General features: G+C 46.7%; 1 protein-coding gene across 6 annotated transcripts in view; it reads right to left on the reverse strand.

Moving 5' to 3' along the window:
- Window positions 1-2362: 2362 nt before the first annotated feature.
- DUSP10 (dual specificity phosphatase 10) overlaps window positions 2363-24601 on the reverse strand; it is a 45956-nt gene continuing 23717 nt past the window's right edge. Inside the window, exons 4-5 of one of the 6 annotated variants that reach the window (XR_013931562.1) lie at window positions 21063-23458; window positions 2363-20629 (exon numbers count right to left, since the gene is read on the reverse strand). Coding sequence is in view for 1 of the 6 variants with exons in the window: in XM_080408692.1 (XP_080264818.1) it covers window positions 23193-23458 (266 nt within the window). In the remaining 5 variants the exon portion in view is untranslated. Of the gene's footprint in view, window positions 23459-24601 lie in introns of all 6 variants that reach the window. The other 5 variants (XR_013931563.1, XR_013931564.1, XR_013931565.1 and 2 more) reach the window with 5 other exon arrangements.

Here is a 24601-nt window from a genome sequence, read left to right on the forward strand (position 1 = left end):
TGGTGGCCAGAATTGCTGGCAAAAGCACCTCTCGCTCCGGGAGAGCTGATGGAGCGGCTCTGTACCCCCGAGGGAGGAACCCAGGCCACGCTCACTGGGGAACCAGCAACCTTTAGAAAAGGCTTATGTTTACGGCAAGTATCAATCCACTGTGAATTACTGTGATCAGTATATTTTAAAGCATGTAAACAGGGGAATACCAAGAAGCCAAACATCCTCCCGCTTGGCTCTGTTGCAACTACTGCTGTGCTCCATTCTGGTACCCGCATGCCTAGAAAGCAGCTCAGCAACGGTAAAGGGATCAGTGAATAATGAAAACACTTAAAGATCGAGGGATGTACACAATTCAGCCTGTGTAATTTATGGAAAAGAACATTACAAATGTTTTCATCACAGTTTAATCACCAACTTCCACAACCGCCATAACTAATGGCTCTTACGTTCAACAACCAAAAAATATAGCAGGAATCAATTAATGGAAGATGAAGCTAGCCAAATTCATCCTGGAAATAAAACACAAAGCAAGAGTAGAATAACTGATCGTTGGGATTACGTATGCTGTATCTTGTGACAGATCTTCCCTAAACGGGAATCTTAAATCAAGGAAAAAAAAAAAAAAAAATCACCACCTGAAAGCTGCACTCCAGATCTTTTTTATTGGACTTTGCGTTAGTTATTTCCTTATGGCCTTTGCAACATTAAGAGCTAATCACTTACATTGCTATGTAATCTCCAAACAATTCTGCTTGTAACTCTGAAATTTAAAAATGGAAATCAACATAATTCCCCAAAATATATACTTTTAATTTATTTTGAGGCGTCTGTGCTATCCCATGGCTTCACAGCCGCTCCATATGGATATATCTTTGTACATCTGTTATGCTGATTGCTGAAAGAGCAGTTTCTTGGAAGCAGCGAACACCAGCGTTAGGATTCAAAACTTGGCTCAACTCCACCTCAGCAATAACATCTGAAAAGGCCAGGGCAAAAGAAAAAGGTGAACTGACACACATCATAAAAATGGCTTTTCTACCAGCCTTCCATATGTTTTGAGAGCAAGTGGGGCAGATCTTTGAAAGCGTGATGGGCTGCTCCCTCTGAAGACAAGCAGCAGCTGAGTGTCTAAGGCTCCCCACGAGCAGGACTTCAGCCCGCAGTGAGCACCTGGACCATGCCATGAGCTCCAGCAGACTGAGTCCAAGCACCCTCCGAGCTCTCCTGTCCTGCTCCCCACACTGCTGTGCCGTGAAGCTGGGTGCTTGTGGCAGCATCCCGAGCCATTCCCCCCACTCTCGCAGGTTTTAACTGTGAAACGGCCGCTGCCCGCATCCCTTTTGCTGCGTGTAAGGTTGTAACAGAGCATCCAAGCTGACAGACCCATTTTGAGCTCTGAAACCCTCCTGCTTTGCTCTGCGTTGATTGACAAAGCTCAAAGGGGGAGACATCCCACTTTGATTGCAGATTGTCCCAGAAAAGTGACTTTTAAGGACAAAGATCTTTTGCTGACTGGGGAGCACAGGAACAACAAGCTGTGCATCTGAAAGCCAGCCTATACATCAACCTGTTTGTTGTAGCTTGGCCGAACGTTACTTACAGTTGAGTAGAAAAAAGTAGTATCAGGGAAATGCTGGCCATAAAACTTCCTTCTTTCCATCCCCTAGCCAGGCTCTGGTTTCTGCTGGGACATCTCCTTTCCAGAAGGAAGCCAGTGTGCCAAAGCCCAAGCTGTCTTTATTGTGTCCAACTCAGGTTCTTCTCCCTCAATAAATCTCTAAATTTTGATACTTTCTTTTCTTGGGTACCTGAAGGAAACCCCTAAAGCTCAAATGAGACCTAAAACACACGTGCGGTATTTTGGAGAGCTAAAGGCAAGCCCAGGGTTGCTGCAACTGATGCTCTGCCACCTCCTCAGCTCTGAAGAGCCAAACACTTGGCTTTCCAGCCAGCTGAGCTCGTCTTGTTGCACAATGTTCATTTTTACCCCCAAGGTGAAGAGCAGAGGAAGAATTGCTACCTGCTCATGGGAATTAGGGCACCCTAAACTCCAGCTGGGATAAAGGAGCTGCGGGAGAACTCCAGAAGCCTCCTGCCAGCTGTATCGCTCACTCCTGGCATTTCCCTGGATAAGCCATTAACACTTTGTGTCTTGCTTTAGTCATCTCTAAAACATTCAATAACTCATCTCAGCATTTGTCTTTGCGTCGCTGCAGAAAATAACTGACTAAAGCTAAAGCTACCATATAATTGTAATCAGTAAAAAAAATAATAATAAAAAAATTGTCAGGATTATTACTTGCCTCTAAAGGGCTAAATGGAGATCTTAACAATTCAAGGGTTGGCTGGCAGGAAAAATAACCTAGGAAACAAGACTCAAACTGCTTTATTTTCATGTGTTGAAGGGACAGCAACGTCTTCAGAGGCAGCCCTTTTAAGAGGAGTAGGTTCACTGATATGCATGTGACTCACTGCTGCTGTAGGTCGAGTATGGACAGCCTGGACATGAAGGGCAGAGGTTTCAGGTGCACACCTAGCCTGCTGCGTGAGGGACTCCTTGGGCAGTGCAAACAAATGGGACGGGACAGTGCAAGTCACCGCTGATCTCTTCTTGCCCTGTTAATTCAAGATCATACGTCTTTGGGGTTTTCTTAATAAAGTCCGTACATCTAATGTATTTGATGTGCCCAAGTATGCTGTTTCTTCTGAGCATGTTGAAGGCCTGCCATTCAAGCACTGGGAGTGACTGGCCATCAAAGACACAGCAGACATTTCTGTAGTCTGAAGAGGGAGAATCTCACAAGACACTTGGGAATCCAGTCCCCATTTTATAGTAGTGCTTCTGCTGCATTTTCAGAGATGAGGAAGAGCTATGTTATTTTCTACGAGATCTTGAGGCCCAATATTATAAAAGATGACTGCGAGCAGAACACTTTTTGTGTCCAAAACAGTCCAAGTTTTTGTGGAGTCCCTCTCCCTGTCCTTGCTTCAAAACCACAACACCCACTGCCGTATTTTATATCCATTGAGTATCTTCTGACAGTTCAAGTGAATTATTGCCATTTTGGGCAAACAGCAAATATGGCAGTCAGAAAAAAGAAAAAAAAAAAATTAAGCATGCATCTTTATATAAAGCTTCATTTAATGTCCTTTGAAATCGACGTAAAGCCTTGCATTGACGTCAGTGAGCTTTTAGTCAGATTCATACCACTGTAAGTGTAAATTCAAGCTTTCCATTAGTAGAACTCATGTAATAAGACACGTTTTTGATGTATTGAACAGCACAATCAGACTTTCCTTTGATCGTCCACAGCAATCTGCTTCTGTGGGTTTTACAGCGTGTGACAAAGGGAGGCAAGCATCAGCAGCCTCAATTTGCAAGCAAGAAAGAAGAGGCAGGAGGCGATGAAACGATTAGCAAGGCTGCCTAATACGTCAGTACAGAGATGAGAATACAGCACACATTTCCCGACACCAAACTGGGGTCTTATCTAATAAGTCACACTGATAGGGAACCTAGTTTGTTACCGAGATATCCAAACAATCCTTCCTCTTTATCTTCCTAGGCAGAGCTGTCAGAAGGAATGATCTCCAAACGCTTCAGACACAAATTCCAATCAATACGGAGGTCAATCCCCCCCCCCCCCCAACCAACCAACCAAGCAAAAATGCAATGGTGCAGAGTCCCTGTAAACACCTCATGTCACCTCTGCGTGTTTCAAAGCCAGGCTCAGGTCCACAGTGGAGTTCCACACAGGAGCCTTACGTTAAGCGGGCCAAGGTGTGGAGCTGTGGTTTGGCTCCTTTCTCCTCCTGCGGGTGGGCTCCCTGACTGGATGATACCTTCCATGACACACCACTGTGTCCTTTTTTGCTGAACGGGTCACGTGATGAGGCATGGAGATGTTCTCCCAAGAGGAGGTGGCCCTCCATTCCAGCCATCGGGCATTGTAGGGTAGCCACAGCTCCAATCCCCATGCAGAGGTTAACTACAAGTCCAGGTGGGCAACACCCCTGTGCAGAGCCATAGCCCTCCCCAGCTGTGGGGTCCCCCTCCGTGTTCATCTCCCCCAGCAGTTAGTGGCTCCTCTGTGGCCTTGGCTGCATCTACCCCTTGGGCACCAAAGCCTGCCTTTGGGCTAGTCAGCTATGGCACTGTGCAGCACCCCACCCTGGGGGGCTCAGGGGCGGATGGGACCCTCTGTGCCCTCCAAGTGGGGGAGCTAAAAACAAAACAAAACAGTAAAAATTCAGTTGAAATTTTTCATATTACTGCAGTCAGGTATAACCCCATGTGCTAACCTTACAGTACAGGGGTGTCAAAAGGAGGAAAGTCCGATCAAGTTGCGTTAGGTCAAGCAGTTACATCGTTATTCAGTTAAAAAAAAATAATACATCAGATTCATTCAAATAAAGCACCTATCTAATATTTCACACAATTTCCCCTGCTCAAAACCTGCAGCACTGTCTTGCACCACTGACAGTGACTTGCAAGTAGTTTGCTTTCCCTAAATTTCAATGGACAGCATGAAGATAGCAATATCAGATCGCTTGCCAGAAATCCTCATCATTTATGCAGAGAAAAGCCTGATTAATTAATCAGTCTTTATTTAAGCACAGAAGAGGAAAGGAAAGTGGAGATACAGAGCCACTCCAAAAAAGACTGTAAGAAAATGCTATTTTTAATATAAAAGATTGGCTCGCGGTGCAGCATTCGAAGTCAGAAGGACTTAAAAACTGTTTTCTATTCCTGTTAGCAGAGCAGTCGCAGTCAGGGAAGCTGGAGCCCACTGCCGCTTGTGCATCAGCAGCCAACCTATTTATGTAAGCTGCCAAGTATTAATACATACAACATCGCAGTGTGCAGTTTGCAAACAGGCAGGCAATGCCCGAGAGCCGGGCACAAACACGCACGGCCTTCACCTCCTCCCCACGAGCAGCAGAAAATGCCGTGTGCTGAACTACCTGAACTCTGCATCCAGAGGCACCTCCACAATCCTCCGCATCGGGAGCTGCCAGATAAATGTTCCCTCAGCTGCGCCCACGCACATCGGCGTGACACCCCGTGGCAGGTCCGGTTAGACTCAAGCACTCGCTCTTACCTATGTTCCCCCTCCGTGTACCACAACTTTTGCCCTTCTCTCCCTCCCCCAGCCCCAGGAGAACAGCGGCTGCTTCGTCACAACACGCTGCGCTAAAGGGCGGAACAAGCACGCAGGATTTGTTTTAATCGCCTCCGGGGTTAACGCCTGTCTGCTTTTTCTCGTTGGGTGGTCGGTGTTGCACCCCTTTTACCATCTCCCTTGCTGGGGGACGGAGGCAGCACCCCGAGCCCTCCCGTTATTTCCTCCTGCTTCCCTGTGAAAGGACAAGTCCTGCCAGGGCACATGGGGCACTGCCACGCTGCTCGCTGCACGTTGCGTTGCCTCTCAGTATTTTTCACGCAGATCCAGAAGCAGCAGCGCATTTTCCTGTGCCACAGGACATAAACCACACAGCCACGCTACTGTTAGAGCCCCCCACCTCCAACAACCGGTGTTTCTCTAGGGTGCTGCTATGTTTAACCTCAAAACCCGGTCCCTCCCCTTAGGTATCATCCGTTCATCTAGAGGACCACAAAGCAATAGCTTCCCCCTGGATCAGAGGAAAAACTAGGTTTTGAGATGCGCTTCACCCCAGAGAAGGTCTCAGCTGGCTTGGAGACCTGGCTGGTAGCTTCACTGGCACGGAACACGTGAGGATCCTTTCACAGATGACATCTAAGATAACGCTGTCCGATTGACTAAGTCTTTCCTAAGGCGGTCAGAATCTTAAACTCTTTTGGAGGCTGCCGAGATGCAGCTAGCAAACTAACGAAGTCTGGGGAGCAGGGCTGTGTCGTGGTGATAGGGCCTGTTCACACCTCACGGACGAACAGCTTTTCCGTTGAAATAATATAAAAGGCATCTGTGTTTATCTGCAGCAGCACTTTCCTAAGAGCTGCCTGAAGCAATACCAGGACCGTGTCTCCACAGAATTTACTAATCATACATGAAATACATACATTCTCCTCCTGGGACCCGTTAACAGGGCAGAGAGGGCTGAGACCGCACTTCTCGATGGCTGGGTGCGAAAGGGGGCTTTACCTGCCGGGAAGGACAGAGGATTGCTGCCGTAACGGGCTGTGAGTTAACGCTGGGAAAAACTGGATCCCCTCAGTAAACCTACTTGGACTATGGTTTATGTAAGTAAATGCAGAAAAACCTTACTCATTCTGAAGTCACTAATCCACGCACCTCGTCATTTTCACAGGGTGGGGGAAGGAGAGGAAAATCAGCACACTGCTGCTCGCCAGCCAGCACATAACGCTGGGTTCTCACGGCTCAGATCTCATTAATTTTCCACAAGACAACAGCAGAGTATTTACTAACGTACATGAAGCCACACACCGACCCCGGCAGATATTTTTTGCCTTGGCTTTTCAATATCTGCTGTGTGTGACCGGGTACCTATGCATAGGCAGATGTAGAGGCACAGCCTGTTTTGGCACGCTACATTTTAATGGCCTTAATGAAATGAAAGCATGCCAGTGGCTGTTATCTGGGGGCATCATCCTCCTGATTTCTTAAAATTGTAAGCTGAAGCTCAAATACTTTACAGATCTGTATGTAGTGTCAATATATTTTAAAGGCAAGTCAGTCTTTGCATCCTTGTGCCTTCTCTGCTCCTGGAAAGACAGCGCAGTCATCTCCTCCGCTTTTCCATCCTTCCCTCTGCCCACAGACACTTCAGAGGCATTGAGTAATTCAGTCACCGCTTTCCTCACAGCTGCCTCCTTACCCACTGCGAGAGTGTACTTCTAAATAAGAGCAAATAATGAAAGAGCGTCTTTGAGGAGGTAAGGGAGCCTGAACATGCAAAGTGCGGGGTCCCCTGCTCCGTAGGGATATACAGACGCTGAGCCCCACATACCCCAACACACGTCAGACCGGCTGAGTCATACTCAGGGACTTGGTAAGGTTCCACTTCATGAAGCAACGGATGTGCTTCAACCACCCATTGGCGGTACCCAAAGGAGTGTCTGCATAAGCAGAAAAAGAAAATTCATTAGTTGCTAAACCTTTCCCAGGAACCACATTACCCTCAGACTTAATGATCTCATCTGCTGGTTGCTGACTTTGGGGTTCTTCTTAACAGCTCCCGATTCTCTTGGTCCTCATTCCCTGGGAACGCTGCTTTTTTCATATGCAGGCACATAATTGCCAAGGCCAAATGGTAACATCCACTCCGGTCAAAGTTATTTCTCCACAAATACACCATCACGTTATGAAGTGTCCCAGCACTCACAAATCTGTCTTGTTCCTCCTTAATTGGGCCCAACAAGACTTTAGGACCACAGGTAGCGAGACAGCACTGAACACACCTTCACTGAACAAGCCAAAACAGAATTATTCACCAAAAAGTTAACAAATGTTCTTGCCCTTGGAAATTGTGCTACCGAGTACACTGCGGAAAGGAAAAGCTAACGGCCTGGCCATACTGCCCCGTCACTTTTGGTTTGGTAGCCAAGGCTCCCTGCCTCTTCAGCAAAGCAGCCAACCACCCAAATTCTGCTCCAGTGATCTCCCTCCCACCTGCACCTGCCCCAGCCCACCCGGCGGTGGGAACGGCTGGGACCGCCAGTCCTGACAGGTCCTGTTCACGGCAGCACTGTCACGACACGGACGTTGGTGTACCCACGCCGTGGAGCCAGAAGCAACCATGATGTTTCAGTTGGCCACAGCACTGCTCTGCTGCCACGAACAGCAGGATCTGCCCCCTCCAGGCAAAGGGCAGGAGGAAGGTGAGGGCTCCTCGCTCCGTGGTCATGTTTTGTTGTACCTGAGCTTAGGGGAGCTTCATCCTGCATGTTTACCTATTTGGCCTCCACAAAGCTGGGGAAAATGTGGATTCGGGACCACAAGAAGTTGCAGGAACATGACCAGTGCTCACAGCTCTGCTTAGCCACAGCCAAAATCTCATGTTTTGGAAGAGAACGAGTCGGTTTGGAGACCCTCCTGAGGAAGCCAGCTCATTGCTTTCTGAAAGCAGAGCGCTGGTGTATAATCTAGCCCCCAAACCCAGACAGTGGCCAGTAGCCCACCCCTTCTGTCAGGTAGCCCTAAGGCTGCTGCTTTAGCCACCTCTAGCAACGCATGCTTGTGAACCGACACCGATTTTCATGAGTTTTAGCCACGCTATAACTCACACTCTCCTGCAATTACTGTCATTTCAACGACTTTTAATTGTTATATTGTGATCCTATTACATCTAATTAGATAAGACATTATTTTACAATGAGACTGTACTTCACACCAGTTGCTGGCTCTTTAGTTTTACGTGACATCCAGCCTTTTATGCATTTTAATTCCCATTTAATTTCAGCTTTCCTCCAGGTTCATACCACATTTATAGTGAAAGGCTGGATTCCCGTGTGCCCTTTGGGCTCCCAGCCTGTAGAACCAGGCACTGCAGCCCCCTGAGCGCCGAGGTGGGAGCCGCATCCCACCGCCCTTGTGCCACCAAGGTTGAAGGCGGCGATCTCTGCAGACGTGCCGCAGGGGTAGGGAGCTGAGCACATGGCCACACGGACTTCAGTAACTCAGCACTGGCACTTCATACGTGCGTAAAATGGCATCTCGCCCTCCCTGAGCACCTCCCTTTCGGACAGAAAGCATTGGAACATCAGGATCTCTTGGGAAAACTCACCATTACGTTAGGATGAACTACAACAGTTATCACAGTACTTGGCAGACGTTTTCAGGCAAGGTGCAGACGTCCCAGACTCAGGACTGTTTCCAAGTCAAATTTTTAAGCACTGCATAACGATTGCATCAACCCATCATTTTCTCTGATGAAAATTCTCATTCCCAACTGCCTATTTCCACCCTTTCCAATCAGTTGGAAAGTGCTATTTCTTGTGCAATCCCCATCCTAACCTATGTCCTCTTAACCAAGTCCCCCCTTCAAGGTCCAGGAACAGATGTGGAGAGGGGACCATGGTTTTGCTCATTACCCAGAAAGCTACGTCTTTTTTTAAAATGTCTTAAAATTGCTTCATTCAAGATATTTAATTCAACTCTTTCTCACCCCAAATATTATGCCACTAAGAAACACTATACAGCCCTGCCTGGCAGCAATTACTGTGGTCCGAGTTTGTTTCAGGGTTTATAAAAAGGCTTCTATAGATTCTGGCAGCAGATTCGTTATTTTTATGGAACGTTCATAGACTGCAAGTGACCACTGAGGGCAGGAGTGTTATTGCTAAAGAACTTCCTCCAGGTTGGCAGTAGCACAATATTACTTTAAAATAAATAAAAGTAAAGGTAGCTCAGTTCCCCTGCCCATACACACAGACCAAGAACAACAATGCCTTTTCCAAATCATGCAGACTGATCTGCCACTCATCATACTGCTTACAAATTATTATTTTTTTTTAAAAAAAAACGTATATTTTCATGGAGGACTGCAGGTTCCAGCCTACAGTTGGGTTTCACTGATGCTGAAATCCATTCACAACTGACTGACACGTTTCACATATGCCACAGGTATCTCTCAGCTTTTGGAAACTACCTGCCTGGACTGGATTTGATAAATGACCTGAGAATACGAACGGACTTACCCATCACTCTTCTGCGGAGCCAGAAGCTACAGGGTTAACGCTCAAACTCAAAGCCAAATTAGTTTTTCAAGTAGAAACTTCAAGATCATGCTGTCCATTAGGAAAGGGGGAGATCACAGGAATGGTGCTTCAGAAATTCAATCTGTCAGGTCGGAGCAGCTTAGAAGCAAGGAATGAAGTTTACTTCTTTCCAACGTAGAAGTTAATTTGTTATTCATTGAAACTTCAAAACCCAGTGTTGCTATCAGGATTGCAATGCAGTAAAAATATAAAAACCCTCAATGCAATTAAGGTAAAAAATGTTGCAAAGTACATGAATAAAATAATTACACTAAATAATTATCCTCTTACTTGCATTCAAAAAGAAATCCTTTAAAGGATTACTGAATAAGCTTAAAATAAAATCAGTCAATCAGCCAGTTTGTATGCGGTTAGGGTGACAGAAAGCAGGCTAGCTAATTGTTTGAGGAGGGTTATTTCTGTGGCATTCAACCTCCGGGTCAGCTAAGGAGAAGATGATGAAGGAGCAGAGCAGAGCAAGAGCAAAATGAACAGCATAAACTATCAGTAGTGGGAAACATATGCCGTTGTTGGATGGAGGTGGGTCAAATTGTAAGCGTGACCGATGGTCACCACCATCCATGGAGTCATGGACTAAGTAAGCAAGCGATAAAAAAATGGTGCTAAACATGACAAGGCTTAAAAATCTGGATTGAAGTAGCTGCTTTCAAATAGGTGCACAGATATTGGGTTGAACTGCCAAAATTAGAGAGTAATTTTAAAAGCATGGGTACAGAGAGGCAGACTTATTTTGTAATTACTCCAACATTGTGGGTTTGATAACTACACTGGAATCTGAACTTTCACTGATTTATTTTCTGGGTTAAAGTGGGGCTGATAAGGAAGAAAAAAGAACCACCTTTTCTGAGAAATATTGCATTCTGTCTGGAACAGGGTAATCGAGTGGTTAAAACGTAGGAAGAAGGGGGGAGGGTGATCTAGAAAAAAAACAAGATATTTTTCTTTAACAATTCTCTGTACGTTTCCATTTACAGAACACAACCAGAACCTGGGGAGAGAAGCAACAGGGACCAGGTGTGTGGAACAAGCACCAAAGACTCTGACCCCTGAGAGCTGCAGCTTCAGGGAGCGTTCGCAGTGCTTTTACCATCAGTGGTTTGGGAGGGTTTCGGTTTGCAAAAGCTTAGACACTTCAGGGACCTCAGCGGTAAATAGGGAACAAGATCCTTAAAAGGAGGTTTACAAACTCATCAGTGAGCTGGACTTTGGGAGAGGGCATGCATGGAGCTGTAAGCGCAGAAGCACCAGACCATCTCTAGCTACACCGCTTCCCACCGCAGAGTCTCACCAGGGTGAGAAACCACCTCTGCTGGAGAGCTGAGGGTGCCCGTGCTCCTTCGCTGGGTCACCTCAGCCGTAGCCTCCGTTTTCCTGGTTTCTGCGGCTATGCCACGCTGGCTGTTTGGACAGTTTCTGGCTGGGTTCTTCCAAGAAACCACACACATCTTTCCTGAGGCCACTGCTCAACGCTGGCATGCATAAAGTGCTGTGGCACAAACACTGCGTCAGTCTCACTTTCTTAAAAATTTACTCCAGCTGCTAATTGCAAGGTTACTTTTGAGGAAATTAGATTGCTAATGCTGTGATCTCAGGTCTATAAAGATTTTGCTGTCGACTTTCCAAAAAATGATGTAAACTTCTATAAAATAATTCAGAAGAGGCGATCCTAGTTTCATCCGCACAAAACAAAAACTGTGCAACCAAGACATGAAATTCTGAAATTTACATTTTGATAAAGAAATGTTGCTGGAAAATTACTTTAAATGATACCTTTTACCTTGTCAGTGGCGTTATCTGTAGGAAATGAAAGAAATGTCCCTGGCAGCTGTCCTGCCAACAACAAGCAGATGCTTTATAAAGAAGAGGTGAATTACTAACTAAAGAATATATATCTGAATTATCAAGATATTAAAATCCCTTTTTGGCATACTTTGCTTGCTTCTAACTCAACCTTAGATGGCAGCTTCTCCACAGGACTGGTTTCATCATAATTATGAACTGTTTTGTCCTTTTCAGCACATTTTCAGCTGATTTTCAGTGTTTGTACCAGTTTTTACTGCTTGTTCACTTTTATTGCACAGAAACCAGCTTCAGCATGTTGCTTTCTTCCTTTCAAGACTTTCTTGACTACACTAATACACCGAGCTTCCTTTAATTTAACACTAATCATCCCTAGTGAATACCTAAAGCCTTTTGCCGCATCTCTGAACGACCCAGGATAATTATGCACAAAGACATGGGGTGGGGGTGGGGGGGTGTCATAGAGCTGAAAAGACAACAGGAATGTTTTTCCTCAAGATGAATTAAGTCCTGTAAATTATAAAAGCCACGTGTTGCCTTCATCTCCAGCCTGGTATTCAGGCATACCTTGATTTCTTCCCAGCACCTTGCCATAGGAGAAATATGCTCTCACTGAAGCTCAGAACCAGCGCGGCACTGGGCACGGCGGAGCAACGCGAGCCCGTGGCTTTCAAGCACACGAACTTTGATACTCCCCAACTCCTTGAACTGCGCTTTGGCAATTCAAAGCACTATATTGACTTCAGTTGCATAATATTATTTCACAAACAAAGTAACGTTCGTGCTCTCGTTAATAAGCATTCCTACCCCATTACCATGGACAACATCAAGGGCTCTTTAAGTGCTTTCAGGGTGAATCCAGAGAAGCACACCGGCATTTCCTCATTAAGCCATGGCTCCTCTTGGAGCACCTCCAACTTAACTTCTTCCAGCCACAGTGTCTTCAAGGAGCACTGAGCCTTATGTCTTGTAAGCAATTCCCTCCCCTCATTTTACAAGCAAGAACGCTGAGGATGAGCATCAAGCTCACATTTCAGCACCTGAATGTCTGCCTGCCCAGAAAGAGGAGCAGAAAGCTGCTCAGGGTGCTTCAAAGTCTGTCAAAGGAGGCAGGCAAAGCTCCTCTCTCTGCTCACATTTACTATTTGGGTTATTATCCACTGGGAAATATTGACATTCCCTATTGGAAGGAACACTATCATTTCAGAAACTGCCTGCACCGAGACATTTAAAAACCTGTTCATTTACAGATGGCCTGAAAGTTTTGACAGAAGTCAAAGCACTTCTTTCCAATAGCAACTTTATTTCATTTTAGACACACATTCAGAAGATTAAGTCTTTTCTGGAGGGGGTGAGCAATAGAACAGTTTCATTGCTAAAAATGTTGAAGTGACACACTTCTGTCCTTATCAAAAATATTTCTTTCCAATTATTTTCTAAACAAAAACCTTATTAGACTCACGCATTCCATGCAATGCCTTGCTGTTAATGGAATTAATCATTTTCCTGATGAAAATTAAATTATTTTCATTGTCCTAATGAATAAAAACAAAACATCATTCAAAAAATTCTCTTTAGTTCAACTTAAAAGAGAACTACCTAAGAACACAATGGAAATAGAGTAAATCAGCTTCAGGAGAGTGCAAAGGGGTGCTTAGACTTGACACCCAGACAGCATGGAAAATTTTAGCCCCAAGTAGCTCAAGTTCAGCAAAGTTGTAAGGCACCAAAACCTGAGCCTTTGCAATGGGACAGAGAGCCACCAGGGTGATAGCAAGTCCCCTCCATAAGGCAACAGAATTTTACCTTCACGGTGAAAGGGTTGCAGGGAAGCGAAGATGGTTCTCAGGTGAGCAGAGCTGCCCACGGCTGGATGTCCAGCCTTGCCTCCCAGCTTCAGGATGCCAGTTGGACCCAACCAGTTTTCAGTCAGCAGGACGCAGCCAGCCCCAGACACTCCCTGGGGAGCTGTGGACTCCAGGAGGATCTCACACCCTTGGACAGGTACACAGTCTCCGTTACCTTCTGCAGGTATCCTATCTCAACCCAGCTCTCCTCGCCACCCAGAGCGGGGTCTAAGGTGGACTTTTAGCCATGTAGAAACTCCCTTTCTATCTGGGTCACCGTTTCCATCTCTCTGAACCAACCCAACAGTATCATAAAGGAATACGTGAACTACTGTTTTGCTCCAGCCAGGTCCCATTTCTTTCCCTGGGCAGCAGCTTATCTCAAGATGTCCAGCTACCGACTGCCAGGGGTGGTGTTCCTGATTCCCCACCACTCAGCAGAGATCTGGCCTTGTCCCTCAAACCCAGGTGAGGAGGGACTCTTGCTTCTGTGCACAGTTTCCCCTGTGTGTGCCATCCTCTGCTTCTTAGCATCTCCCACACGTGGTACTTTTCAGCAAGTTGGTTATGCCTTTTTCACCCTTCAATCATTAATGTGAAAAAAAATCAGGCTTTTAAAGGTGAAAAAAGGAAGCAAAGAGAAATGCCATCTTTAGCTGAAATGGAAAAGAGAATTTTAATAGGCAAAACATCGTTATTCTATGGGTGTAGATCATGTGCCTGGAGTGCTACTGAAGGCATTTGGCAGACAAAAACATAGAAAAGAAAAGGTTAAAGAAGCAAAAACAGTGCAGTATATTTCCTTGGGATCTTAGGATGATCCAGAAGTCCTTTTGCCCAGTTTCTCCATACATGACCCTTACTCCGACAGATTGCACCAAGTTATGGTTCCTCCACTTCCTCATGTACAATGTGCCCTCATCCCAGTGAAAGCAAGGCAAAGGGAGCAGAACTTTATGTACTGAATTCCCAAGTGGTGTATCTAGCTATATCCATCCCAGTCATCCCAGGAGTTCAGCTGGGAGGGACATTAAGTCCAGCATGCCCTGGATCCAACAGCTTGCATGAAGCAACTCTTCGCAAGGTGGTGAGTGGGAAAGGGCTCAGCTCTGCAGAAGCCAGCCTTGAACCAGGCTGGTGTCGACCAAGCAGCTGCAGCTGGCTGCTAGGATTCAGCTGACATTCCCACCACGTCGGAGTGTGCTATAAGATGCTGCTGTCTAGCCATTTAGTCTTCAAAGAGAGGATACGCACAATTAAAATGAAGAAAATAGATGGAAAACATTCCTAGCTTTCAGCACGCATTAGCCTGTCCCAAACCCAAATCTCCTGCCTGCACAATACTTGATGACCTGCACACCATACGAGTGCAGCGGACTAAACCACCATTTAGCAGCCGAAAGAGTGATACCATTGCACCCCTGCTTGCCCTGTCACTACGGTCCCTGCCTCTGCATGACCTTCCTCCAGCCCGTAACGCCAGGCAGGCAGCACTCCACACCTCACACATGCACTGCGCAGCCTCTGCCCTAAGCAGGAACGTTTCCCGAGCCACCGTCAGACCCCAGCTTTGGCTTCCTTGTCCATGTAGTCCCTGACTTCAGGCTCCTACCATGAGAATTCCAGGATGATTGCAACAGCACTGAGTGCTCTTAAAGGCTCAGGTTTAGTTTTGAAGAGTAGCTCTTACCACCTCTTGAGAGAAAATTTCTGCAAACACAGCTTAGACCGAAGTCACCGAGGACGGCAAGAAAACAGACTAGGTTTGTTAACAGCGCTCATTATAGCCCCTGGAACAGATTCATGCAGGTGTCCAAGAAGAAAGGGGGGAAAAGAGAAGGGAGAAGCACAACAGCACGGGCCCTCTGCTCAGCAGCGCTGTCTGAATTACATCCTCTGGCCTTAAAGCCAAGGCTGCAGCAGTGCAAAGCCACGGCAGCCACGGCCAGGGCTGGTGGGGCAAGGGAGCACCATTCCCACCACACAGCTGCTTGTGCTGCACGGCTGGTGGTCGCCAGGTAATGGGCAGCAGCCCCACCACCCCCTGAGCAACGGGAGATGCTGGTGTGATGGTTCGCTGCTCACCAGCACAACCACCCACAGTGCGGGACCTGCCCAACTGGAGCTCTTGCTCAGCCTGAAGCTGGGGTTGCATGGACATCTGCATGTACCCTGGTAGCCCCCTGAAATGCTGCAAAGCCCCTCATGCCCTGGGTCATCTCTGCTGTGGAAAGGCAGCCCAGCCAAGTGGAAGTCCCTTTGGGACTGTGCTGGAAGCTTGTCTTTTCCAAATACGTTGAAAACAGAAGGCCAGGGCTGGATGCAGGTTTGCTGAGATCAGGGCTATTCTGGTGCAGACAGGCTACGTGCTGCTGATAGGGAGGATTAATGAGCCAGGCTGCTCGTCCGTTGCAATTAGAAACAACACTACAACTATTTTGGTGCCATTTCTCTGCAGAGCACTCAAATGGCTTATCTGCCTCTATATCTCCATGTAATTGTGGCTTTGTTAAATATAGGATGGAGAACTGCCATACGTACGCATTGCTCGTCAGTTCGAGCTGAGGTGCAGAGGACCTTTTGCTAACGCTTATACAGCAGCAGAAAGGGGTTCAGTCAATGGCACTAATAAAACTTCAGTGTCACTTCGGGGAAGCTAAAATTGCTCTGGCATTTTCGGTGCCTATAGGACAGCTGGACACAACGAGGACCTAATTTGTTCCCATTTCAAGGAGTATCTTCAGTATCTGAAGCTGTAGCTAATCACCACACTTACCAGCCATCAGCTCAAGTTTTAAGGGATGGTGCTGTGACATTAGAAAAGACAGGTGAGTTTCTAGCTCCCAGGCTCTGTTCCTCACTCTGCCCTGTGACCACAGGCACCCCTCTCCTCTGCCCCGGCTGCAAAATCGGGGGGACAACACCCATCCAAGGATGAAGTCTTGCCTCCTGCTTCAAAGTGTTATTTACAAGCATGGGTGACAAAGGGACAGAGAGGACTCCCCAAGAAACACAATCCTGTCTTATTGCCAACATACTGTATTTCATACAGATCCTATAAAGCTGTAAACATCTTATCTCCTGGATTCCCTCACAAAGGTTATGTATTCATGACTGTGCACCGAATCCCCAATACATATAAAAAAGTCAGGGTAGGAACTGGGCTCTCATTTCAGGCTTTCTGAGATTTTTACTGATGCTACATGGGCATGAGCTCAGCTGAGCCAGCTGGCAGCAGCAGCCCACCCAGCGCACTTGAGTTACCCTTTCAGGCACCATCACAGACCCCAGGCCAGAAGATCCAGGCCCAGAGGAGTTTCTCCATGGGTCACACTCCAGCAGGCCGACAGCTGAAACACAGCTGGAATATCCATGCCATGATCCGATGGCCACCGCAGACCACGCCACTCCAGGAGCACAGCTGAAAGCTGAGGAGGGTTTGGAGAAGGAGCACAAACAACACTACATCGAAAACTGGATGCCTTGAAAAGGGCTTTCAAATAGATGCTGGTGGGGCAAAGCTTGGTTCAGGACTCTCAGACCTTGTTCAGACCTCTGAAAACATAAATGGCTCCAGGCAAGCTCCTCAGCTGCCAATATCTCACAGTTCTTCACACCGGCAACCTCTTCCATCACCCCAATGGATTTTGACAAATGACTAGAATGTGCCTTTGGGGAAGCCACTGCCTGTGCCTCTGGCTACACATTTTGTATTTGCATGCATCCTGGACCAGAGAGACATCTTACGAGTCCAAGGGCTCTCTAGTCAGAGTCCCTGCATCACAGACCACAGACAAGCCTTTGTCCATCCTTATAGCAACTTACTACTCTGCTCTACAATGTGATCTTCTTTAAACACTCCACTGGTGTCTGCCAGAAGCGCAACTTGATACAAAATCCCCAAGTGCCAGATAGCTCCTTCATCTCTCCATGACAAATAAATCTTCATGATAAATCCATGCTCTCCAATGTCACCTCTTAAATATAGACAATCAAAGAAGCTAAGGTACAGAAGTGTGAAGACAAGGCATATGAGTCAAATTACATTTAACCTCTGGTTGAGTGCTTTTATCTATCAGAAATAGTTTTTTTATGTGTTTTAACTTTACTCCCTGACTCATGTTCAGGTTTTTTTAAGTGTTTCTGTACTGCACTGAAATCTCCCCCTCCTAGATACAGCAATTCTTATCCCCAGGAATAAGCCTTTAGGTTATTTTTGCTCATCACTGAGATGAAGCCAGCCCTGAGGCAGCAGCTCACAGGCTCCGTGCTCACCCTGACAAACTCACGTCACAGTCCAGGAACACGCTGAACAGATGGGCATCTCACAGTGCAGGATTTAAGCCAGACTGGATCGGGCCAAATTCAACAGGAGCTCAGGCAGGTTCTGAGGCAAGGGACCGTATCTCTACATACTCCAGGATTCTGGCTCCATAAAGATGCAAAGAGCAGGTCAGTCATCCAGTCACCAGCAGGATTTCTGGCTGCACACTGGGTAAGTCCTGCTACAGCACATTGCACCTCAACAGACCTCCCCACCCTGGGCAGCACCAGCTACAGACCCATGTGCTATTCAGCAGGTGATGGCAACATGCAATTTTGTCATCCCAAGCGTGCCTCTTGTTTCTAGTAATGAGGCGGCTGCAAAGCCTGCGAACAGGAATTGCTGCAGGTGGAGTCTGCAGGCTCTGGCCTCCCTAGGACAGATGCTGCCTGGATAAGCAAATCAAACCAGGAGCCTATATGGTCACTGAAAGCATTAATCCCATTGCAGCACCGCTTGGCTTTAAATTTCTTTCATCTAGTCTGGGGAACGATAGGGTTGGAAAAGATGCAGGAGGCAGCTAAAGCAAGACAAGAAGTGAGCCAGCTCCTCCATCTCACACTCCACTGGGGCTAGAGTCCAACAGAGGGAGTGGAGACAGCAGAAGAAAGAAACCCCTCGCAAAAGGAGCACCCGATTAAGCAGAAAGATTAACATTGCACCCAGCAGTGGGAGGATGTTGGGGGCTGGCAGCACCCAGGACTGCTCCAGGGAACACAGCATGGCTTGAACCACCCCCCTTTGCTGCCAGCAGCAGCATGCTCCGGGCAAAACCAACGGCTCTAATTATCCTCTACTGATGTCAGGCTGTGCCCAAACCATTTGGAACCTGCTCACCAGTAACCTCCCCTGTGGTACCTACAGGAGCAGCAGGCAAGCATGCCGCGGGAAAGCATATACCTGCTAACGAGACAGTCATCAACCACTTGTTATCTCTTTGATTACTTTCTTGACTCAGTCAAGAGATAGCAGGCTTTATTTTTGTCCTCCCTACTGAATCAGCATCTTCAGTTCCCAGAGGCTTTTTGTCCTGCCTCCTGAGTCAGCATCCTCAGTTCCCCGAGGCTTTCCTGCTGCTGGTAGCCCACACGCGGAAGCCAGCTCCACCGCGACTGAGCGGGACCGGAGGCCGAAACGCTCCCAGTCTGCTCGGCACTTTCCCACACCCCTTGTAACTCCTGTCTCCATCTCCTCAGCTCCTGCATGAGCACACCTCCCTGCAAGGAGTGGTTGGCAGATCTTGTGACCATAAGGTAACAACGCGCTTCCTACACGATTGCTTCATCTTGAAACGCTCCCAGCCTGTATCTGTCAAGTGGGTAGGAGAGGGACCTTTGATTCCTCTTTCCCCAAAGGACGTCAGCACATTTTTGAGAGGTAAAGTCATAGGAAGCCTCCAAAAATCGACTGCCAAGACAAAAAGCGGGATTTGGTTCAGCCCCTGGTGTGACCCAGAAGAACAAAGCTTATGAGATATGGAAAGTTAAACAATCTTTTAACTCTGCAAGTCTAACCTTACAGTTAGGACAGCTTGCAAGATTAGGAATCGAACAGTTTTAGCTTTAACAGGGATTTACAGCAGGTCCTAACACTCACAGACATGACAGTTCACCATTCAGTAGGGCTCCCAGCTTGTAAGGAGCAGGTAAACCCACGGCCGAACACCCTGCCTTGCTTCACAGGTTGGGTCTCAGGGGTCTGCCCACGAGACCCGGCCTCGAGGGTAACGGTCTCAGAAACGAGCCCTCAGGTCCACCCCGAACTCACAAAGGGCAGAAATGGAAAATAAGTTACGAGGTAACCAGTTTTCCAGGACCGTAGCTATTTTAGCGTACCTCGCACGCAAGCACACAACACTGATGCTGAGTGGGGAAAAGCAGCTCCCGTCCTGGCTGACGACCACACGCACATCAAAGGCTACTGAATGGTCGTCCTGATTTGTGTGTTAACCAAACCTCATCTCAGAAAGGCGGGGAGTGTGTTGCAGCCAGTTCTGACCTTAAAGTCAGAAATAACCTTTCTGGAGGTTCTGCAGCAAAGCAACACCAATACCTGCTCAAACTCCTTCACAAATGGGGCCCCCAGCCCTGCAGCCTTCTTTCCTCCTAGAAATGAGGGATTTTTATTTATTTTTTTTTTCTTCCTGACTAGTAGCATGTGATGCTCAGAAGACAGGGGCTTACTACTGATACTCAGGCATGTATCTGCAGTGCATTGTATCAGGTGCCACAAAACGAGGCATCTCCAACACCTGTGCACTCAGACAGGGCTCCCAGGTGGTCTGACACCCATAGAAACCTTAACTGAATTTCTGCTGCCCTTAGGCACAAAGATGTCAAGCGATCATTCACTAGCTTCAATAAATTCTGTCCCCAAACAATCAGCATTCCTCCCCAGCCTGTCCCCCAGTGAAGTGATCCCCAGGGTGGCATTTCCCAGCATTGCCTGCAGTGGGACATCACCCTCCTGAGCTCCTCTCCTCCGGCCCAGCTCCAGTCCCTTCCAAGGGAACAGGTCTGCACAAAGGGTTTGATCCAGCCCACCTGCTACCAACAGAGCCACAGCAAACTGCTCACTTACAGCCTCACTGCCCTGCCCCACCACGTCCAAGTTCATCGCATTGGGAAGCGGAATCAGGCACCACTTCCCACCATGAGGAGCAGAGGCTGACGGGGTTCCTGCAGCAGGCAGCAAGCCCTCCACACGTCCGTTCCTGCACGCAGCAGCACCGCTGCTCAGCCTTACTAAGGCAAATCCATCGGATCCTCCTCAGCCAGTAACTTACCCAAGGCTGCAAGGGCCATTCTTTGGCTTAAATAAGAACCAAAACACAAGCACTTACCTGGTGGCGAACCTGATCCTGATCCAAGGCAGCGTGTGGTGGCTGAGGCTGAACCAGAGGATGCCGTGAGTCACATTGGCATGGCAGGGCCCTTCCTCACACTGGAGATGTTTGCATCAGGCCATTCAACATGGGAACGAGGAACCGGTAGTAACAAGGAAAACCAATTTCAAACCAAGTTCTCCTTCCCATCACACCCAGGAGAGCTGTTCCCAGGCAGGTCTCTCGCACACTCCCCCCGGCAGAGCATCAGCACTGTTACGCAGCGCTTGTGGGCACGAGCACAGGCTGCCAGGACCAACCTTCCCGCCAGCCCTCAGCCCTGCTGCAGCAGCTTTAGCTTCTCCGGCAAGAAACAAAGAGGTTTCCTAACCTCCTCCCTGCTACCAAATGACCTGCACCTCATAGAGAGCAGCTAGAAGGGGTTGGGCTCAAATGCAAGGCAAGAGGGCAAGGGCAGGAAGGGGGAGAGCACCTTAGCGAAGGGACCCCGTTCCTCCTGGAGCACGAGAGCTCCCAGCCAGCAAACAATACCTTTCCCATCCAGCCACTCTCTCCATAGCCCCAGGAGTGGTCACAGCCCAAGATGTTTATGCGGCCCAGCCAGTGCTTGCTGCCAAGGGCATCTCAGCAGAAGGACCAATATTCATCATAGAAAAGAAAAAAAAATTTTAAAAAATCAATTCCGGTAGAAAAAATAATTTAATAAAGGGATAAGTTTCAAGAAATATCTGTATAGTAACAACATTTTAAGTAAAATGTCCACAAAAATATACACGTCTAATGTGATTATACAGAAGTTTTCTGACAGGTCCTGTTTTAAACTTGGTTCAGTCCATCTAGGTTTTCAGCTAGGAAAATCCTTCACTGCTATCAGACATCCTGGGATATATCAGTTTGCACAACAGAATCATACGGGAAATGTTTTCTAACTCATTTTAGGCTCATACAAATAAACTTAAGAGTGTAACAGTCCAGAAGAGATCAGGTTATATCATTAAAAAAAAAAGTAAATACAAACAAAGCAAGCAAGAGTCAGCCGCCTAAGGGACATCAGCCCTAGAATACGCACCACACTTAACACTGACACAGCTGGGAAAGGAGGGGGATGAAGGAGAGATGGACAAGAGAGAGGAAAATCCCAGGAACTGTGAAACTGCTAAAGGAGGGGGCTATAGGGAGGCTAGGGAAAAGTACACACAAGACCAACATATTTCTAGAAACTGGACAATTTTGTAACATAGAAGATAAGCTAATTGCAGGAAGATGAAAAGGAATCAGTGGAGAATGTTTATTTCTTATTTTTCCGAATGGCTACTGAGCTGTAGAAGTAGCAGGTCTGTCCAAAAGAGCCCTCACCAGTAGTGCCAATTCAGCTGAACAGTTCCAAAACTGATGCACTTCCAGGACAGGAAAAAAATAATCCAGTTACAGAAACTGAAGGATGCAAGAATACAGTAGAAAAATAAGGAAAACACGTTCCACCAGCAGAGGACAGGAACGAAACACTGAAGAGGAGATGCCAAACAAGAGATATCAGTTTTATCAGAGGGAGATGTACATTGCAACAAAAAGCAAAACAGGAAGAACAGAACAAAAACCCATCCCAGAGAAAGAAAATGAAAATTGTTAAAGAAATAAAAGGACGCACATTTTCCAAAAGATTTTTGTTTTATAATCAATTTTTTTTTACACAGACAACTGAAGCACACCAATAATTTTGTGCGAAAAATATTTTTAAATAAACTTTGCTCGTTCTCAATTTTTGTACATTCTGATATACATATGTAACAAGGTTTATGGCACTGTAACCAGGATCAAAATCATATAAAGGAACAAAATAATTGCTCTCATTTATCCTTTCTGAACCAAGCCGGCTGCCGTTACACTATTAGACTTTAAAAATTAACTTCTTATTAGTGGGCAGCCAACTCTAATTGGTTTGAACACTCAAAACAAACCCCATATTATTATTGCACAAGAAGCCAGTGAAGGCATATGGCATAGAATGATCAAAGTCCCTTACTGTTAAAACCTTACATCCTGAAATAGAAAAATAGAACTGGAACATGAAACACGCCAAATAAACTTTTTTTTTTTCTTCTTTAGTTTGAGTCAGGAGTGTGAAAAGTGCCTTGCAGAATTTTTTAGCTGCTCCGATTTCCTTTGCATCAGTGAGCATTTTGCTAGGTTATCTTTAGCAAAGCCTTTGCAAAACGAAGGCCCATAGGTTTAGGGGAGGTTTTTTTCTGCTTTGTGTTGGCTGTTTGTGTTTTGTCTTCAACTTAGGTTTCTTCAGTCTATGAACCTGCACAGACTACTTAGCCATAAACTCTACAAGTAGCTGGAGAGGGGGGAAAAATAAAAAGAAAAGCCCAATATTTCTTCTTGTTTTGATTTTAAAAACTACTCCTTTTGCTCCGAAGCCTCCCTGCTCTGCCGGCATCTGGGAAGAAATCACAACAGCATCCCAAACACGGCGAAGTTCTTGGATCTTTTAAAAACCTTTCCTTACAAAAAAGGTTTTTACTCACAAAAAGTTTGCCACAACCCCCCCCCCCCTTGAAAGCTAAAAAGAAAAACCCACAACCCACCCATCACTGCCCCAGATCAGAGGAAGAATAGGTTAACCCCTTCATTGACCGCCTCCTCACAGCTTCGCCGTCACACGACGGTCTCTACGCCGATCAACTTTGGTGTGAGGATTCGTGGTGTAACACCATTGTTTAGATCTTCTTCAAACTCCAGTAACTGCCCCATAAAGTTAAGGTTAGGGGAAATGATTGGTCGTTTGCCTTTTACAAATTTATAGGCATCCGTCATGGTCATGCGCGTGTGCTTCATTAAGTATGCGATAACTATGGTGGCAGAGCGGGAGACACCAGCCTGGCAGTGGATGAGGAGACCTTTTCCACACTGATGAGCTTCTTCTGGAAACGAGAAAGGCAGAAGAAAGTAAGGTTTTTGCCAGTTTGTAAATAAGAAAAAGTTCAGTGCAATTAAGAGTAAAACTGTATGTGAGAAGTCCCTGTATCTGATTACAAGCACAGCAGCATTTTCTCCCCCTCCCCTCCAGCCTGACTTCCTTCGGGGTTTCAGAGTAACTGAATGTGAAACACGCAGGGCAGTAACACCAAAACCCTCACATTCACCTTCCCCTGAGACCCCCTGCCATGCTGCCCATGCGTGCTGCCAGGCAGCAGTTATTCAGAGGTCAAGGCCCGTGACAAGGCAGCTCAGACTCCATCTCCACCTCTGTCGCAACACCGCTGTGTTACCTTGGCATCTCGACCTCCCTGTTTATCAAAGCAGGGCACCACCTTTTCAAAAACCAGGTATTTTCAGATTCAATCCATAACAATACGTCTGTTTCAAAGCCCGATGCTTTGAGGCTTTTGCAAAGCTACTCTTGAAACGAGCTTCAATGGGGCACTCTGCTGCGTGTCTGCAACTGCAGGAGCTGGGTGACGTTCTCCACCAAGATGCACCTGGGCAGGATTTAGGGAGGACAGAGCCCCTCCAGCCACATACTAACAGGACACGAGAAATAGAAGAGTCACTACTACATCATCCTCTTCTCCCACAGCACGCTTTTGTAACAGGAGGTTAAACTTCCAAGATGTGACACTTCAACCTATTTCTTTTGTTTCAATCCACAGGAGGAGCACAAATTTAGTTTGCGAGTTTTGGCATGAATCCACCAATCCTACCCCACATGTTCAACCTGTATTGTGAAAGCACAAACGAAGCCAACTTCCCTCTAGACATTTTTGCCAGTTAATATTTCAGAAAGCTGAAACGCTCTAACGCATTTTGACACACTTTCCCAAAGAGTTTTTGATGATTTCACTTCCTATGGCTTTAGTCTTAGCTAACCCCGGGTTCGGTTGTGTTTTTTTCAAGACATATTTAAAGAAACATAGGCCAATGATCTGCTGTTTAAACATTTCCAAATCTTCTCAAATGCATTTTAAAGCTTACCCTGAGGAAGGGAAAGCTTTGACTGGTTACCTCCCCAGCTGGCTGGGTTTGCTACGGAGAAAAACTCTCACTGGAGAAATACTTGTTTATTA

The sequence above is a fragment of the Falco punctatus genome (genome assembly GCF_963210335.1).
Source record: "Falco punctatus genome assembly, chromosome: 12".
Taxonomy (NCBI): domain Eukaryota; kingdom Metazoa; phylum Chordata; class Aves; order Falconiformes; family Falconidae; genus Falco; species Falco punctatus.